General features: G+C 37.2%; 1 protein-coding gene across 1 annotated transcript in view; it reads right to left on the bottom strand.

Moving 5' to 3' along the window:
* The window catches only part of DLG2 (discs large MAGUK scaffold protein 2), a 2048212-nt gene that overhangs the window by 1743345 nt on the left and 284531 nt on the right, over positions 1-20336 (bottom strand). Inside the window, exon 3 of the mRNA XM_032641314.1 lies at positions 4565-4710. Coding sequence (XP_032497205.1) covers positions 4565-4710 — 146 coding nt within the window. The remainder of the gene's footprint in view (positions 1-4564; positions 4711-20336) is intronic.

Here is a 20336-nt window from a genome sequence, read left to right as displayed (position 1 = left end):
TATCACATTGATTGTTTTGTGTATACTGAAGAATCTTTGCATCCCTGGGATATATCCCACTTGATCATGGTGTACGATTCTTTTAATGTGTTCTTGGATTCTGTTTGCTAGTATTTTGTTGAGGATTTTTGCATTTATATTCATGAGTGATATAGGTCTGTAATTGCCTTTTTTTGTAGTATCTTTGTCTGGTTTTGGTATCAGCGTGATGGTGGCCTCATAGAACGAGCTTGGGAGTGTTCCTTCCTCTGCAATTTTTTTGAAGAGTGAGAAGGATGGGTATTAGCTATGCTCTAAATGTTTGATAGAATTCACCTGTGAAGCCATCTGGTCCTGGACTTTTCTTTGTTGGAAGATTTTTAATTACAGTTTCAATTTCATTACTTGTGATTGGTTTGTTTATATTTTCTATTTCTTCCTGGTTCAGTCTTGGAAGTTTATACCTTTCTAAGAATTTGTCCATTTCTTGCAGATTGTCCATTTTATTGGCATACAGTTGCTTCTAGTAGTCTCTTAGGATGCTTTGTATTTCTGCATTGTCTGTTGTAACTTCTCCTTTTTCATTTCTAATTTTATTGATTTGAGTCCTCTCCCTCTTTTTCTTGATGAGTCTGGCTAATGGTTTATCAATTTTGTTTATCTTCTCAAAGAACCAGCTTTTAGTTTTATTGATCTTTGTTATTGTTTTCTTTGTTTCTATTTCATTTATTTTTGCTCTGTTCTTTATGATTTTTCTCCTACTAATTTTGGGTTTTGTTTGTTCTTCTCTCTCTCCTTCCTTTACGTGTAAACTCAGATTGTTTATTTGAGATTTTTCTTGCTTCTTGAGGTAGGGTTGTATTGCTAAAAACTTCCCTCTTAGAACTGCTTTTGCTGCATCCCACTGACTTTGGATCCTTGTGTTTTCATTGTCATTTGTCTCTAGGTATTTTTTGATTTCCTCTTCGATTTCTTCAGTGATCTCATTTTTTTTTTTTTTTTTTTTTTTGCAGTATGTGGGCCTCTCACTGTTGTGGCCTCTCTTGTTGTGGAGCAGAGGCTCCTGACACACAGGCTCAGCAGCCATGGCTCACGGGCCCAGCCACTCTGCTGCATGTGGGATCTTCCCGGACCAGGGCACAAACCCGTGTCCCCAGCATCAGCAGGCAGACTCTGAACCACTGCGCCACCAGGGAAGCCCTTCAGTGATCTCCTGATTATTCAGTAACGTGCTGTTCAGCTTCCATGTGCTTTTGTTTTTTTACGTATTTTTCCCTGTAATTGATTTTTAATCTCATAGCATTGTAGTCAGAAAAGATGCTTGATATGATTTCAATTTTCTTAAATTTACTGAGGCTTGATTTCTGACCCAAAATGTGATCTACCCTGGAGAATGTTCTGTGCACACTTGAGAAGAAAGTGTAATCTGCTGCTTTTGGATGGAATGTCCTATAAATATAAATTAAATCTATCTGGTCTATTGTGTCATTTAAAGTTTGTGTTTCCTTATTAATTTTCTGTTTGGATGATCTTTCCATTGGTGTAAATGAGGTGTTAAATTGCCCCACTATTACTGTGTTATTGTCGATTTCCTCTTTTAGAGCTGTTAGTAGTTGCCTTATGTATTGAGGTGCTCCTATGTTGGGTGCCTATATATTTATAATTGTTATATCTTCTTCTTAGATTGATCCCTTGATCATTATGTAGTGTTCTTCCTTGTCTCTTGTATCATTATTTTAATGTCTATTTTTTCTGATATGAGTATTGCTACTGCAGCTTTCTTTTGATTTCCATTTGCATGGAATATCTTCCTCCATCCCCTCACTTTCAGGCTGTATGTGGCCCTAGGTCTGAAGTTGGTCTCTTGTAGACAGTATATGTATGGGTCTTCTTTTAGTATCCATTCAGCGAGCCTGTGTCTTTTGGTTGGAGCATTTGATCCATTCACGTTTAAGGTAATTATCAATATGTATGTTCCTATTACCATTTTCTTAATTGTTTTGGGTTTGTTTTTGTAGGTCCTTTTCTTCTCTTGTGTTTCCAACTTAGAGAAGTTCCTTTAGCATTTGTTGTAGAGCTGGTTTGGTGGTGCTGAATTCTCTTAGCTTTTCCTTGTCTGTAAAGCTTTAGATTTCTCCATCGAATCTGAATGAGATCCACATGAAGGAACATGACAAAACTCCAGAAAAACAACTAAATGAAGTGGGGATTGAGTAATCTTGGTTGTAGGTTTTTCCCTTTCATCACTTTAAATATGTCATGCCACTCCCTTCTTGCTTGTAGAGTTTCTGCTGAGAAATCAGATGTTAACGTTATGGGAGTTCCCTTATGTTATTTGTCATTTTTCCCTTGCTGCTTTCAATAATTTTTCTTTGTCTTTAATTTTTGCCAGTTTGATTGCTGTGTGTCTCGGTGTGTTTCTCCTTGGGTTTCTCCTGTATGGGACTCTCTGCGCTTCCTGGACTTGGGTGGCTATTTCCTCTCCCATGTTACTGAAGTTTTCAACTCTAATCTCTTCAAATATTTTCTTGGGTCCTTTCTCTTTCTCTTCTCCTTCTGGTACTCCTGTAATGCAAATGTTGTTGCGTTTAATGTTTTCCCAGAAGTCTCTTAGGCTGTCTTCATTTCTTTTCATTCTTTATTCTGTTCTGTGGCAGTGAATTCCACCATTCTCTCTTCCAGGTCACTTATCCATTCTTCTGCCTCAGTTATTCTACTACTGATTCCTTCTAGTGTATTTTTCATTTCAGTTATTCTTTGCTCATCTCTGTTTGTTTGTTCTTTAATTCTTCTAGGTCTTTGTTAAACATTTCTTTCATCTTCTCGATGTTTGCCTCCATTCCTTTTCTGAGGTCCTGGATCATCTTCACTATCATTATTCTGAATTCTTTTTCCGGAAGGTTGTCTATCTCCACTTCATTTAGCTGTTTTTCTGGGGTTTTGTCATGTTCCTTCATGTGGGACATAGCCCTCTGCCTTTTCATCTCATCTATCTTTCTGTGAATGTGGTTTTTGGTCCACAGGCTGCAGGACTGTAGTTCTTCTTGCTTCTGCTGTCTGCCCTCTGGTGGATGAGGCTATCTAACAGGCTTGTGCCAGTTTCCTGATGGGAGGGATTGGTGGTGGGTAGACCTGGCTGTTGCTCTGGTGGGCAGAGCTCAGTAAAAACTTTAATCCACTTGTGTGCTAATGGGTAGGGCTGGGTTCCCTCCCTGTTGGTTGTTTGGCCTGAGGTGACCCAACACTGGATCCTACCTGGGCTCTTTGGTGGGGTTAACAGTGGACTCTGGGATGGCTCACACCAAGGAGTACTCCCCAGAACATCTGCTGCCAGTGTCCTTGTCCTCACTGTGCGACACAGCCACCCCCTGCCTCTGCAGGAGACCCTCCAGCCCTAGCAGGTAGGTTGGTTCACTCTCCTATGGGGTCACTGCTCCTTCCCTTGGGTCCTAATGCACACGCTACTTTGTGCGTGCCATCCAACAGTGGAGTCTCTGTTTCCCGAGTCCTGTCAAAGTCTGTCTCCTTGTGGCTTCTCCTTTTTCTTTGGATATGGGGTATCTATTTTGGTGAGTTCCAGTGTCTTCCTGTTGATGATTGTTCAGCAGTTAGGTGTGATTCCAGTGTTCTCGCAAGAGGAAGTAAGGGCTCTTCCTTCTACTGCATCATCTTGCAAGATGTCTCTCTAATAGCCTCATCTTTATTTTTAAATATACATGTATTACTGTTATATGTTATAAATAATTAAATATATGTTACAAATTACCAACAAAATAATTTTCAACACTTGATTTGGATATTTTGAGTATGTTGGCTATCTCCTGTGTGGTATAACATTGATTGGTCTCAATTTGATCGCTATCAACTACAACTGGTCTACCTGACTGTGGAGCATCATCCAGTGAGAAATATCCAGCACAAAATTTTCAAACTACTTTTGCCATATTTGATCAGTCACAGCCCCTTCTCCATACACTGCACAAATCTTTTCTTGCATTTCAGTTGCATTTTTACCTTTCTTGAAATAATAAAGCATAATATGCCAAAAATGTTGCTTTTTTTCTTCCATATTGAATATTAAAATGGCTAAACAAAAATTCACCAATTTTGATAATTTTATAATGCACACTGATATGACAGCTGTCACATACAATCTAACAAAATTGTTTCAAATGAAGTTAAAGACACATAAGTGCTACTAAAGTCATCTTACAGAAAAAACCGAATGAAACTTTTGGCCCACCCAATACTTGAGTCAGCTCAAACTATGACAATACTCATAACAGAACTCACTTATATAATATGAAGAATCATGTCCTTCCTATGCCTATTTTATTTTTTGGCAAAATCTGGATTTTCAACTGTAAATATTATATACAGCATGGTATGTAATATTGGTATGTAATATTGGCAGTATGGTATGTAACTAAGTTTCTGTTATTATTGTTCACATTTGTTGATAATGATTACTACTACTGCAACAACTACCACTACTAACAACTACTACTTCTTTACTGGTATAAATAATTTTGGTATTTACTGGTATAAATAAATATTTAGTACTTTAAAAGTTTCAGTAATATACCTCTACAGACTTTTGAAGGTTATCATGGCATGGAGCAAGAAGGGATGTCTTCTCCCATTTCTGTGCAACTTGATTGGCTTCTTCTATCTTCTGCTCACAACTTTTTTGAGAATTTAGCAATGTCATCTCATAAAATTCTTGAATATCTGTAAAGAAATGTAAGGGAAAAATCAAAATGTCATATACCACTTCACATATAGCTTCTCCATGTACACGTATATGGAAAATTTTGCTGATTAAAAAAACTACATAAATATGTATTCAAAGAAAAACAACAAAAATAGAGGAAATCCTAAAAATTTGCATTTTGACCTGCATTAAAATTCTTATAGCAACTTTATTCAGAACTGCAAAAATTGGAAGAAATCAAAATATCTTTCAATTTGTGAATGGATAAACAAACTGTAGTAAATTCATTTAATGGAATACTATTCAGCAATAAGAATGAATGAGTTATCAAACCATGTAAAAACATGGATGAATCTTAAATATATATTGCTAAGTTTAAAAATGCCAGGCAGGTAGCTGGGCTACATAGTGTATGATTACATTTATATAATGTTTGGAAAAAGCAAAACTAAAGAGACAATAAAATGGTCAGTGATTTCTAGAGGCTCTGGGAGAGGAGAGGAGGGTTGAATAGGTAAAGCACAGGGTGATGAAAACTTTCTGTAATAATACTGTAATGGTGGGCACCTAACAAGAAGCATTTGGCAAAACCCAAAGAATTTTACAGCACAAAGAGTAAACCAAATGCATGCAAATTTAAAAAATCATTTAGGAGGTCAGGGAATCCCAAGATGTGCAGACTGTGACAAAAGAATCTAACTATATTACAAATGAATGAAATAACCTCACTGAAGGCAGTAGGAGAAAAAGTTGATAACCTAAAAATGAGTAGAGACTGTAGAACCAAAGACAAAGAAACTACACAAAAGCATCCTAGTCTATACTCTAGTTGGTAAATTTGTTTCTCATGGAATCCAAGTCAACAATTTTGAAGCCACTGTACATATATAACTAGAAATGAAAATTAAATAAATGGATGGTAGATAGTGGGAGGCAGGTTTCTCACTGTTGGAGTAGGAAGTTACAAAAAAGAAAGTGGGTGGGGTGTCGTACTAGACTGAGTCATATGATTTTGGATTAGATTTGAAGACAACATTACAGACTCCTGTTTGGCAGAGATATGAATAGATACATAGAGAAATATTTACAAATATGCATACACACAGGTTAGTATAAATACATATATTCCCTAACTCTGTCTGCTGAAAGGGCCTACAAGTAATGACTTTGGCCTCTATATAGCCTTCTCCACCAAATGGTAGAGGGTAATGAGAAAGTACAGTTGGTATTAGCTTGGAATTGGGGGTATCTACATGAATTCAAAAGTTGTGGAAGGAAGGAAGAGAGGGAGGGAGGGAGGACGGAAGCCCAGAGATGGAAGCCCTCTCTATTTAAGGCTCATAGAGAAGAAACATCATTGAATAAAGTCAAACCTTTTCACACCCAGGACTGCAGAAAACCTACACATTATTGGGAGTATGTTTCTATGTGATTTGACTACTTGACTATTTGATCACAACTGCAAGCAATTTTTATTTTGCACAGTCCTCCCTCAAATGAAAACATTTTGCCACCTCTAACGATACATTCTAAATAAATTCCTCACATGCTTGAAGGCATACCCATATTGACCTCCCAATTACTTTTTAAATAGTCTATAAATTATTATCAAATTTACAGATGAGTGCTTCTCCAACTCTAACATACACATGAATCTCAATCACCTGGGGATTTTGTTAAAGTGCAAATTATGACTAAACTCAGGAATGGAACCTGGATCTCTGTATTTCTAACAAGCTCCCAGGTGGTGCCAATGGCTTCTGATCCACCAGCAACACTGGACGTAAGAAACAGCACCTCTGTGATTAGAACCCAAGGCTTCATACCCTCATTTCAAACATCCCTTACTGAGTTATTACAATCCTCTTTCTCTTCAGAGTGAGGGGTCAGGGGACATCCCAGTAAGAGAAGCAAGTTGACAAGAAAAGAACTCTGCCTGTTGACTGAAAAATAATAATAATAACTACTTAGTGAATATTATTGACTAAATTGATTCAGATTTAATTACCTACAAAGTCAACTAAAAGGAACTACATTTCAGTACTCTGCCTTTAGGACACATTAAAACAGAAAAAAATCAACTTCCAGGTGATATCTTAGGCAGTATCTATTCAGTCCAATCTCTCTCTTTTGTTTTAACCTACATTCCATAAAGATGAGATCTGGCCTTTGTAAAGATGATTCTGCCGCAGCTGGGTCTTCAACTATCAAACAGCATGATCAAGGGAATTCATAGTAAATAGAACTGTCTTTTTAAGCATACCCTTAAAAACTCATATACTCAAAATATTTCATCTTTTTCCAAGCAGAGACAATCCAACATGACATACTTATTTCAGTGATGGTGCTCTTTCTTCAAAAGATCCTTAGAGATCCCCCTTGAGATATACCTTCCAGCATCCGAGGAACTTATTTTTAATATCCTCAGAAGTGGAGAACCTTGTTTCATTTGAAGGAGATTTGATTATTTTTTTAATGCCAAAACTCACTGGACAAACTGTGAATATGGTGAGTGACTGAGAAATGGATTTCCTTTTACACAACTTGAATTAAATTAAGAAAATATGACTTAAATCATGAGGTTTTTTTTCCTAGTATGACTCACAAATTGCTCTGCAATTATCTACTTAACCACAGTAAAACAAAAAAGTAACCAGAATGCAAGATGTTTAACATATTTATATACTTTCTTATCTATTAGCTCAAAGGCTGGAATAAAAGTGACTGGGGAAAGGCTCTTTTTTGCTTCCTCCCATCCCAGCTATCATGTTGCTACACATAGTATTCAAGGGAACAATTACAGTCATCTCTCCAGCCTGCCAACCAGAAACCTCTTTGGAGCTTGTTATTGTTGGTTCATTTGTTTTTTTGTGATTCGCAGATATGGCTGTAACTCACCAAAGAATTCACTGAAATGAGCTGAGGATTCTCACCATACAGCCTCAATAAAGAAATGGTAATCTTCGTAAGATGTACCTTCTTTTAAAACATATGTCTTGTGCTTCTTCTAGCATCCCCTTTTCTCTGAAGGATTTCCCATACCACACACCTGATTATGAATTCAGCTAAACAGTATAACACAGTTGAGCTTGCTATATTTAAAGATGTTACAAAGTGCAGTCTTAGTGTTCCATTAGCTTTTCCTGAACATTTGGTTCTATTTGGTAGCTGGATAAATGCTCATATCCAATTTCCTTATGCTGCATCCAGATACCATACTTCTGCAAAACAAAAACTTATCATTGTCTTGGTCCATTTGAGCCCAAGACTACTACACACTGAAGCATAGTAACAGAATTTCTAATAAAGTCCTTATCAATGGAGTAAGTGTCCTATCTTAGTCTGGCAGCCAGTCAAGGTTCTTTAAGTGTATTACCTGGGACTAGAAGAATAAATATGAATGTGAGGAGTAGGCTAAAGTTAAATGTGGATGAAAAGAAAATATAAGTTAAATTTTACAGCCAAGAAAAGAGAGTGAAAACAACATCAGTGATAGGTACAAATCAAGTACCAAGTTAGGGAAAAAAGGAGCCCAAACAATAGCAGGGATGAGTGTGAAACCCAGAGTCCAAAGACATGATCAAACCCAATATATATTGAAGAATTAAGACCACAGAATCAGGAAATGCTTACACACAAAAGATTCAAACAAATTTCCATAATATTCTGATATGATTGAGCTTCTATACCTGGACAAAGCACGGAAGGAAGGAGGGAAGGAGGGAGGGAGGGAAGAGGAGGCAGAGAAGGAAAAGGAGGGAGAATGGAAAGGAGGGAGAAAGGAAAAAAGGGATGAGGGAAGGAAATTTGGTTTCAAAATACCTTCTTCTACTAAAAGGAACCAGGGCTTTCTGGATAAAGACTCGCTCTAGGGCTACAGCAGAGAAACTATAAGATGAACCTGGGACTTGCATCAGAAAGTAAGGAAGTACTGAAAAATCATGGGAACATATCAAAAAGGCATGAAAGCCATCTTGAAGGGGCTCCTACTAACAAAATCTGGAACAATTTGAGCATTAAAGTAAATTAATAATAGTAATAGATTATAACCTATTGAGTAAAATAAAAATCTCTGCATTCATCCTGACATAAAAATAAATGAGTGATTAAATGGAAGAGAAGGGAAAGCTCTTCCTTACAGGAGAATGCCAGTTAAAAAATATAGAAGAAATGATGGAATTAGAAAATCATCAATGGACACTGCAACTAGTGGGTAAAATTTTGGTGAGGAACATAATGTTACATAGTCTCAAAGTATCTCCCCACAAATTAGAACAAACTGGCACTGGGAGCCTCCTGTTATCAACCACCAAGATGGATATAGCATCATTTCTGTGTTACTCCTCCCGGGAATGCATAAACTGAATCTAATCATTAAGAAACATCAGATGAAACCAAATTGTAGGACAGTCTACAAAATACCTGATCTGGAATCTTCAAAAATATTCAGGTCAAGAAACTGCAGATTAAAGAGGACTAAAGAGGCATGACAGGGACTTCCCTGGTGGTCCAGTGTTTAAGAATCCGCCTTCCAATGCAGGGGATGTGGGTTCAATCCCTGGTCAGGGAACTAAGATCCCACATGTCACGGGGCAATAATAATAAGCCCACACACCACAACTACTGAGCCTGCATGCCACAACTAGGGAGGCCATGTGCTGCAACTACTGAGCCTGCACACTCTGGGGCCCATGTCACAACTAGAGAGAAGCCCACGTGCCACAACGAAAGATTCTGCCTGCCACAACTAAGACCCAACACAGCCAAATAAATAAATAAACAAAATATAAAAGAAAAAAGAGGCATGACAATTAAATGTAATGTGTGATCCTGGATAGATCCTGATAGGCTGGGGAAACATAGCTATAAAAGATATTTTGGTGACTACTGCTGAAACTGAATATGGACTGTGCATTAGATAATAGTTTTGTATCAATGTAAAATTTCCTGATTTTGATAACTGCACTATTTATGTAAGGAAATATTCTTGTTTTTAGGAAACAGACATTGAATTATTTAGTCATAATGGGGCCTGATGTTCCCAAATCATTCTCAAATGGTTCATTAATAATATGCACATACACATGTGTATGTATGTATGTATATAAATATACAGAGAAAGACACACATATAGAAAGAATGATAAATCAAATAGGGCAAAATGTAAACAATTGGTGAATCTGAGTAAAGTAAATATACAGGAGCTCTCTGTACTACTCTTGCAACTTTTCCGTAGATTTGAACTTATTTCAAAATATAAAGTTTTTAAAAATGGGAAGGTGACTAGGAGATATCAGGACTAAGTATGGCATTGAGAAGTATCCAGGAACATTTTAAGAAATATCTAGAGAAAAAAGACCCCAAGGGGAGCAAAGTACAGAATGTGATGGGAGAGGTAGATCAGTAATGCAAAAGTGAAGTAGTATAGTAATCTAAAAGTTAGAGCACGAGCACTGAAGTCAGACAGGCCCTGGCTCTGCTACTTACTAAATGTGTGACTTTTAGCAAGACACTTAAACTCTTTAAGCCTCAGTTTTTCACCTAAAAACTTTACATACATAAGTACTTCAAACAGTTGAACAGTTACATAGAACACACTCAATAAATGCTATTATTCTTTTGATTAATACATCATCTTTGAACAATACTGTGTACACAGGAGGTCCCATTAAATGCTGGAAACCTGAACACAGAATATGCTTAGGTAGGAGTCATTTCTTCCAGAACAGTTAAGAGTGAACACTTGGAGCAATAAAGTAGAATTAATACTTGAAAAGGAGGCAGAAAACTGTTATTTACAAGTAAAAAAAGTAACTAATTAAAACAGAAATGTTAATAGAAATGCAATAAGATGTGCATGAAGCAAAATATAGTATTTTTTTGCCTCAAAAAAAAAAGGTTCTTAAAAATACAACCCCTAAAACAAACTTTAATTCAAAATATATCTTTGATGAATAAGTGTGATACTTCAAGTTGCTCAAAAAGCAGGCACTAAATAAACTCAAGATATTGTTAATGCAAATCAGCTACCTTTTATCAGCACTTATATTCCCAAACTACCACCAGGTACGTCCTATTCCATATCTAAGAGATAATTAAACTTCAATTTCACATCAATCATCTAAGATACAGGAATGTTATACATCCTTTTTAACCTCACAAAGGTTTACCATGTAAACTCTACAAATCCTAGAAAGATAAGAAACTATAGGTAAAATGGTATGATCTTAGTTTTAAACTCCATATTCTTGCATAAATTCCACATTTCCTCCCCACCCCCCAAAAAACCACATATCTCCCAGTCTGCGTTTAGGTATTGATATTGCTCGTTGAGGGAAGAAAGGAAGAAAGAAATTAGCATTTGTCATTTACCCACCATATGTTAGGCAGCCACACTTTGAAACATCATTTATTTTACTTAGTCCTTGCAATCATATTATGAGGCATTATTATTACACCTATATTTTAAAGATGGAGAAACAGACTTACTCAAGGTCACAGGGCTGTGCAGTAGTGAGCCTAGGATTGGAATCTACATTTGGCACAATAGCCTACAGTCTTTTTGCTACATCATGCTCAGTAATATGCCTAATGGAACATTAGGGGTTAATTGAATGGTATTGATGTTAAAACTAGCATATCTCATTGTAAATGCAGGACTAAAATATCATTTAGGAAATTCTTCAGATCACCAGATGGAAGGAAAACCAAACCTAAGAAACTCTTTCAAAAACCTTCCAAGGCCTGTTACCAAGAATATTTTAACTAATCTCGACTGCACAGTGCTTAGCAGAAGCTATTGAATTTCTCTCCCCATCAACAGAAACTCAAACAGAATGAGAGTTTGGGCTCCAAGGACCATATCTTCCTAGCTGATGAATACCAAGGGGAGGCAAAAACGCTTCTACATAGAGGTAGCCACAGACGGTCAGCATAGTTAAGCTTGGAGACAATGTTAAATTTTAAACATTAAAAAGATGTTATTACAGATGGCATAATTGGCATCAACAATTCAGGTTTGCTTTACACATGCCATGAATACAGGGTATTCAATAAATATTAGTTATGCAATACTATTGTAACGATTTTTCCTGTGGAATTGGAGATGACTTTAACAGAAAATAAGAAGCAGAAGATAAAAAGATGACAAGATAGGTATGAAATAAGAAACCAGACTGTGGGGGAAACTTTATTGTCAGGCACGTAAGCACAGATTTACTTAATATTCTGTTTAATGGTGATTTTATGCAATTTTATGATCAATCCAACTACAACTCAGATGAGGCCAGAACAGTATTCAGTCTACAGAGAGAAGTTATACCTAGAGATAGCGCCATGTGTTAAGTAGGAAAATAAAATTCTGTCTCTGATATGCAAAAAGACAGTGTCCCTCTCATCTCCTTAAATCTGGTACACAGGTACTCTTATTACAACTTGCCAAAGTATTTTCTTTTTTGTTTTCAATTTGTTTCACTTTGTTCTTTACTTTTTTCTTATTTTGGACATAGAGTTCTGAATTATAACACAAGATTATATAGAGCTTTATTGATGAATACCAAAAGCTTAGTCTTTTCTACATGTAACATGAGGTGAAGGGTGTTTCTTTGGCAGATTAAACACCTAATGTCAACTACCACTTGAGAAAAGTGTCACTACTCCATTACTTTGTCATTGATCTAAATGACAGTCTGTAATCACTTCATTTGGAACTGGTCCAAGAAGTGACAGCTGATGGCTAATCTCAAAAAGAATACTGTTCTGCATCATCAGTGTACCAATTTATCTGAAAGACCAATTTTAAATTGTAAAAATTATTGAAAGTATACTCCTATAAAATTTATGATAATATTTTATTATAGTTATGGTATAATTTCCATTATATATAATTACATTATTATACACAAATGACATAATTATATTATAATTGATTGGAGTTGATAGATTATATTAATTATGTAAAATTATCATATGCATATCCTTATAGCACAGGTATAATCATATCCATTATATTAAGCTTTCAATCTATTGTGCTAACTCAACTTACTAAAACATACTGCTTAAATAAAATGTAGAAAAATAAAGTCTAGAGCCATTGAACATGTCACCTCCCTTTCTTTCCAACTTCCTCAATATCTAAAAGGTTTGCATGAGGGAAAATCATATGTCCAAATACAAAAGTACAGGTTAGAAAATATGCTACCCTATATATTAAAGCTATTAGTAGCTTACCTTTACATTGGCTAAATAAAGTATACTACCTTTTGTTCTGAAGTGAGAGTGGAAAGCCAGCCTACGGATGGATGGTTTTTATGGTACAAGAACTATCCAATCCATTGCAGTCTACAAGTGTGACAGGAAGCTTTGCTGTTCTCTTTTAGATGAGCTAATGTTGTGCAGTAATCTTGAAACAGCTGGAAAGCCACACAGACCCCATAATCAAACAAGAAGGCCATCTTACTTATTCCCAGATGAGAAAAACTGCATGATAATAGTTCTATTCACCATCTTTGGAAAATAGTAATACTTACTCTTGCTTTATTGAAAAATACATCTATGAGCTCCTCTTACTTTCCTGTTCCTCTCCCCATCCCCTTTCTCCTTTTCCGTTCCTTTCCCTACCCTACCTTCCCCTTCCTTCCTTACTGAACAATTCAGTTCTAGAGCCATTAGGTAAAGTAGAGCAAGGCCTATTCTGGTGGTGGAGGTTGAGCAAAGGAGCTATGTTGGCTCAGAGCAGGGTGCCAGAGCTCAAGGAGGGTGAAGAGGACATCAACATGTGAAGGTGGCCCAGAGCAGTTATACAGACTGACACACTAAGGAAGGAGTTCTCACAGAGAGGTAGCCAGATGAGAGCTGTTGAAACCAAAACAAGTTGAAGAGGGCCAAACAGTTCAGATTTTGTTGGAGCATTGGCTCAAAGCCTGACCTCTATGAGGAGGGTGCCCATGCTGTGGGAAGGCCTGGGATGCTTTGTCACAGCTACATAGGGTGAGGAGGTCATCTGTGCAGAAGGGTGGCCTAGTGAAGGTTGTGAGAACCTAAGTTTGGTAAGAAGTGTGTCTGTGGCAGTGATAATGGAAGAGTGGTTACATATAGGGAGATTGACCAAATAAGTAAATAAAATAAGGATAATGAGAGTTTATCAGAAAAGGGAGTCAAAATATGAAAATAAAGAAAACTATAATGAAATATGTGGTATTGGATTAGTGTGAGCTCATGGTTTTTATTACACATAAATATTCATATAGACGTAAACATGTACACGTATAAACATACACAAAATGGAAAAGAGTAACCTCACAGCGGAGAAGCCTAAAACCTGGAACACATCAATCGAGTATTCAAAGTAAACATCATGAGTAAATGAAGCAAATATAATCATGAGCCACCCGATAGAATACAGTGAAAAGAACACAGCCTTGCTTCTGTGATACTCCTATCTTCATAAGCGTCCAAGTCACAAAAAACAAGTTAAGGCTGAGGAACTATTCCAGAATTAAGGAAACTAAAAAGACATGACACCTAAAGGCCACATGTGATTCTAAACTGAATTCTTCACTATAACACAATCTTATTGGGACATTTGTTAATTTGCTGATTTTGTTGGTTACCTTGCAGTTACATAGGAGAATGTCCTTGTTCACAGGAAATACACGCTAATGCATCAGGAGGTGATGGAACAACAGGTTGACCAATTACTCTCAAATAGTTCGAGATAAAAATTATTGCATTGAACGTTCAAGTTTGAGATTGTTTCAAAGTTTCTTTTAATGTCTTAAAAATAAACATTAAAAAAATTTTTAAATAAAAAAAGCATGAAAATTACATCTAGGAAATAGAAGATGTAAATTCTTCTTGGTTGTCTAGATGAAGACCCCTTATGCAACTTTTAAACTTCAATAGTTTATTTCTGTGTTAGTAATAATAATAAGTACCATTTATCAAGACTTTACCATAGCATGTTAAGCACTACATGTAATACATTATCTCATTTACTACTCCCAAATATCCTGACATAAGAACTATTACTTTACCTACTTTACAAAGGAGGAAACTCAGGAAGAGAGAAGTTAAGAAATTTGCCCAGTTTGCTTAGCTCATAACTTTTGGTGCCAGGATAGGAATCACATATGTCTAACTCCAAAGCCTGTGGTCTTAACTAGTACAAACTGATATTTTATGTCTAGAATAATTGTAGGATTTTCTTTGTTTTGCTCTGGGTTTACAGGGATTTTATTTGTTTATTTTGTTTTTCTCTTCATCTAGAGTGTTTTATGGACCATGACTCGGCAGTTCCAGCTCAAATGTTCTTTATCCCTGAAGCCTCTTCCACCACAAGTCATTTCTCCCATCCTCCCCTCTATTGCCTTTGCACTTTGCATTTATCTTGTGATTCTTACAGCCCCATGTCACTGGTATATATGCTTTATCTCCCTACATCTAAGCTTTGCAAAGTTATAGGCCAAGTCACACTTCACTTTTTATCCCTTGTGAGCAGTGGTGGTCAAATTTTATCATGCACCAATATCACCTGAAGAGCTGATTTAAAAAACAGATTACTGGGCCACATCCTAGAATTTCCAATTCAGTATGTCTAACATGTGGCCCCAAATTTACTTTTCTAATAAATTTCCAGGTGATGTTGATATTGCTGACCCAGGGACCATACTTTGAGAACCACTGCAGTATAGAGCTTATCAGTGTCTTGCCAAAGTAGCTATACAGTATTTTAGGATTTACAAAACTATAATACGTACATTATCTTCTTTAAATATAATATACCCAAATAGGGATATCATATATCTATGCTATAGAACATCTCACCCTGTAGGGTAAAAATCAGTTTGTTAGTATATCTTTTTTCACCCTTCATTCATTCATTCATTTATCCCATAAATATTATTAAGCATGTATTTTGTGCCTGACAGTGGAAATACAGCAGTGAATAAGACAGATTGGTCTCTGCCCTGACAAAAACTAAGTCTAGCAGGAAAAAAAATACTAAACAATGAGGCAAAACAAATTTCCCTACCTTCACTTTATTTCCCTCCTCTTTTGTTTTTTGGGGAGCAAAGAAACAAAATATTTATTAGCACAGTTAACACATTGAAATTAAGTTATAATAGGTTAGGCACAGAACAATTTGTTTGTCTTGTAGCTTTTTCACTCTGAAGTACCTAAGGGTCTAAACTAACCTTCAAAGATATGTAAACCTGAAAATACAACACTCCCTCCAACTCCTCAGGGGACAATAAATGGAATCTCCTTCTGAAGGGGAAGCTATCAGACAAGGAGAATAAAAGGAGAAAAAGGTAGGAAGACCATAAAGGAAAGAAATATTATGTCCATCAGAGGTGGACTCTGTATGAACAGATAGACGGGAAAGGAAAATAAGAATTCTGAAGCATCCTTGGGGACACATGTACATTCATATTATCCAGAAGTAAAGTTTTCTTTCTGGACATATTACGGACATATGTAATGGTTTACCAAGTTGTTACTATAGTGTCATGAATGTCAGGCTAGAAGTAGAAAGCATAATTAATGAGAATATGGCTGACCCTTGAAAAATGAAGGGGTTAGGGGAGCCAATCCTCTGCACAGCTGAAACTCCATGCATAACTTATAGTTGTCCCTCCTTAGCCAAGGTTCCTCCTTATCCAAGGTTCTGCACCTGCAGATTCAACCAACCATGGATGGGGTAGTACTACAGTTTTTACTATTGAAAAGAATCCACGTAAGTGGACCCACACAGTTCAAACCTGTGTTGTTCAAGGGTCAACTGCACATGATAGAAAGTCTAACCTAGGGAGTTTAATTCCCAAAGGAGGAAGAACTTTTGACTGAGCCCTAAGGATAAGTAGGCATTTTCAGGCATGGGAATTTAGGGACAGGGAAGTGGAAGGGATGAAGAATGTGCAGAAACCTGAGGAAGAAGAAAGCATGGCAAAAACATTAAAGAAATCCAATAAAGAAAGAGAATGGTGTAACACGAGGCTGGAAAAGCAGGCAGAGATATGGTTATATTCTGACTTGACTTTTAGGATCTTGAGAGTAGAGATCATGTCAGTAAACTTTGTAACATCACTGCTAGAAAAATAGTATATACTCAATAAATGTGGAATTAGAGAATCAATAAATGAAAGGATGGATACAGAAGTTAATGAATGAATGAGCAAAGAATATATATGGTTCAAAAGATAGAGGCATAAAACTGCATGGCGTGATCTGGAAACAAAAGGCTGAATGGACTAATACAAAAAGGAAAAAAAGCCATGAGCCTGAATCATGCAGTGCTAGAACTGTGAGAGTGATGAGAATCATCTTATTAACCCCTCGCTGTACAGATGATGAAACTGGAGCTGGTGAATTAAGGTGACTTCTCCAAGAACATAAAGCTAGTAGTGACTAAACCAGGACTTGAATCTCCTGATTCCCAAAGATTTCCACTATAGTCTTGACTTGTTCTGTATCTAGAAATATAAGAATAAGCCTCTAACAGTCACTATGCAGGTAGATGCCAAGCACATCAGAACCTTATCTCTAAAGGATATATAACAACCAACAGCTGTCACTATTTTTCCAGTTGGAGCTTTAGGACTTAGCTTTGCAGATCCAAGAAAAATGCCCATCCCTCCCTGCCATCCAACTGATTCATTAAAAAATAATTAGTGTTACTATTTCTTTTTCTACCTTTAGCCTAAAAGAATTAATACAAATGATATAGTAAAAACACTCAGCACAAAATGACCTTGAGAGCACTTGAGGTCAGACTATCATGGGAAGAAATCTCTCCAAGCAGCTGCATAACTACCTATAGTTCACAAGAGGTTAGAGTCAATAGATTCTGAAAGGCTGACTCCACATTCTGTTCCTCTTTAGGTAACAACTGTTTGTCAGAAACTTGGACAGACTCTAGTCATACATCACAAAAACAGGTTTTGCCCTGAGTGACCTGTTTGGTCTGTTGTTTTATTTCCAAACTTCCTTTTCCTGGCTGCCCAAACTCACTAACGATGAGTTACCTAAACAAACAATATAACTTTGACCCATTCAAGCACCATATTTGTTATTAATTAAAGTATTACAATTTGGCTCTTTTTTTCTGTACTCCCTTTCAAGCCACATGGCAGGTACATGCTTCCCCATCCTCTTTTATGAAGCACCAGAGTGCCTGACAGACCTGCATTCCCCTTCTGAGGGATTTCCTACTCATAAGCTATACCAGCCTGCCTGGTGACTGCTGAGCACCTGACCCAAGATCAGTCAATTGCTAGACTGCATGGTAGGCTCTGAAACGGCCTGGTATAAGAACTCCACCTTACAAAGGTGGTGATAGACTAAATGAATCAGTTCCTTTCACTTGAGAAGTTTTTTTTTAATAAAGCAGAAAAAGTCAGTTAATATAATGGTAGGAGGAACAGAAGCCAAAACAGAGAGTTAGCATAGTTGTAGAGATTAAAGTTGGGAGTATTACAGCTGAGGGTACGGCAGGATAACCTAGTAGTTAATAACAACAACAATAAAAATAATAAGGGCTTACACTGATTGAGCCCTCACTATGTTCCAGATATGGTAAGAAATTCACACATATTATTCCACCAAACCTTACAACTACCTATGAGTTTGCTTCTATTATTATCTCCATTTCACAGATGAGAAAACTAAGGCAGAGAGAAGTTAAGAAGTTAAGGAGATTCCTCCTATATGGTAGAATCAGGATTCTAACCCAGATTTGTTTGATCCTAGAATCCCTGCTCTTACCCACTATCCAAATTAGAGTTTGATTTATGTCTCGAATGATATTTCAGGCTTAATACAGTGTTTGAGATTCTGGCCTTTTTTACTTGCACCTGAATTTGTACAGGAAACCCTCATTACTTAAGGAAAACTGAACACAGGAAAGGTGGGTCTCTGGACCTAAAAAGTACACTCAGGGTTGATATTAGAGTCCTAAGGCCTAAAGTTATGTTTTCTAAAAACCTTTGAAGTGATACTCAGACTTATCTTAATCACATCTCTGGTATCTTACTGTGCATTAGCTTCATAATCTTTCTTTATTAATTTTGACCATGGGGAATGGTAATAATAGTACAGCGAGGAGAGAAGAAAGTTAGAGTATGAGGACATATATGTAAATATCTTGGTCTATGCAATTCAATAAATATTAAGTGATATCTACACGCATGTAAATGGACACAAATCCCTATGTATCATCTCCTCTACTTAGGCTATATTATTACCCAGGTTGATACAAAAGTCACAACGCAAGAGGGAGATCAAGATGGCAAAGTAGGAGAACTCTGAGCTCACTTCCCCCAACATACACATCAAAAACACACCTACATATGGAGCAACTCCTGCCCAGGAACCGCACTGCACCCCTAGCAGGGAACACAGAAGAGGAAGGAAATATCACAGGCTCAGGTGATCGTCCACAGGGAGTGAAAGGTTTGAGCCACATATTGGGCACCCCAACCCTGGGGTCCACCACTAGGAAGACAAGTCCCTTTAGCTGGTTTGAAACCCAGTGGGACTTACCAGAAGGCTGTAAGAAACCAAGCCTCTGCTCATGAAGCATACACATATAAGCTTGCTTACTCCCAGGAACAGCACAGAAGAAGCAGATTGAAAACTGCCTGGACTCTGGGTGGCTTTCCACAACCATCCCAGCGTGTACCCCAGCCTGCACCAGATGCCTGCTCCAGTCCCTCTGGCTCTGGTGCTGCTCTGCACTAGAGCAGAGGTACCACTGCCAAGGAAAGTGCACACAATTAGAAGGAATTGAATAAGCTTGGACCTAACCCTTAGGTCTTCTGCACCAGCATCTTGGGCCCCAACCCCACTCCCAATAAGGAGGTGATAGCCAGTGAGCACAGGAGAAGCCCTGGCTCACACCTGGCTCTGATTCTAGCCCCTCCATCTCTAGTCTTACCTCCCATAAGATGGTAGCTTCCAGCACACCCCAGGGGAAGACAGGACGCATGCTTACTTCAGATCCAGTTCTCCCACCAAAGCCACTGGGCACGTGCAAACTGCATAGGGATGTTCCCACACAAGGACACCCTTTCGAGACTGGGAGACTGTTTCATCTAATTTCATAGAGACAGAGAAAGTTAAAATAAGAAGACAGGAATATGTTTCAAACAAAAGAAAAAGAAGAAAAGGTGCTGAAAAAACCTATAAATAATTTACCAGATAAAGAGTTCAAAGCATTAGAAATAAGAATGCTTACTGAATTTGGGAAAAGAATAGATGAACACAGTGAGAATTTTAATAATGAAGTAGAAAATATAAAAAAGAACCTGTCAGGCTGAAGAATACAGTAAGTGAAATGAAAAATACACTAGAAGGAATTAATAGCAGACTAGGTGATACAGAAGAATGTATAAGCAGTCGGGAAGATAGCATAATGAAAATCACCCAATCAGAAGAGCAAAAAGCAAAACAAATTTTAAAAAATGAAGATAATTTAAGGCACCTCTAGGACAACATCAAGCATACTAACATTTGCATTATAGGGGTCCCAGAAGGAGATGGGAGACAGAAAGGAATAGAAAATGTATCTGATGAAATTGGGGCTGAAAACTTCCCAAAGCTGAAGAAGGAAATAGATTTCCAGGTGCAGGAAGCACAGAGAGTC

The sequence above is a fragment of the Phocoena sinus genome, chromosome 8 (assembly GCF_008692025.1).
Source record: "Phocoena sinus isolate mPhoSin1 chromosome 8, mPhoSin1.pri, whole genome shotgun sequence".
NCBI classification, from domain to species: Eukaryota; Metazoa; Chordata; class Mammalia; order Artiodactyla; family Phocoenidae; genus Phocoena; species Phocoena sinus.
Note: the sequence above shows the minus strand (reverse complement) of the source record. Positions and strands in the feature narration are given on the sequence as shown.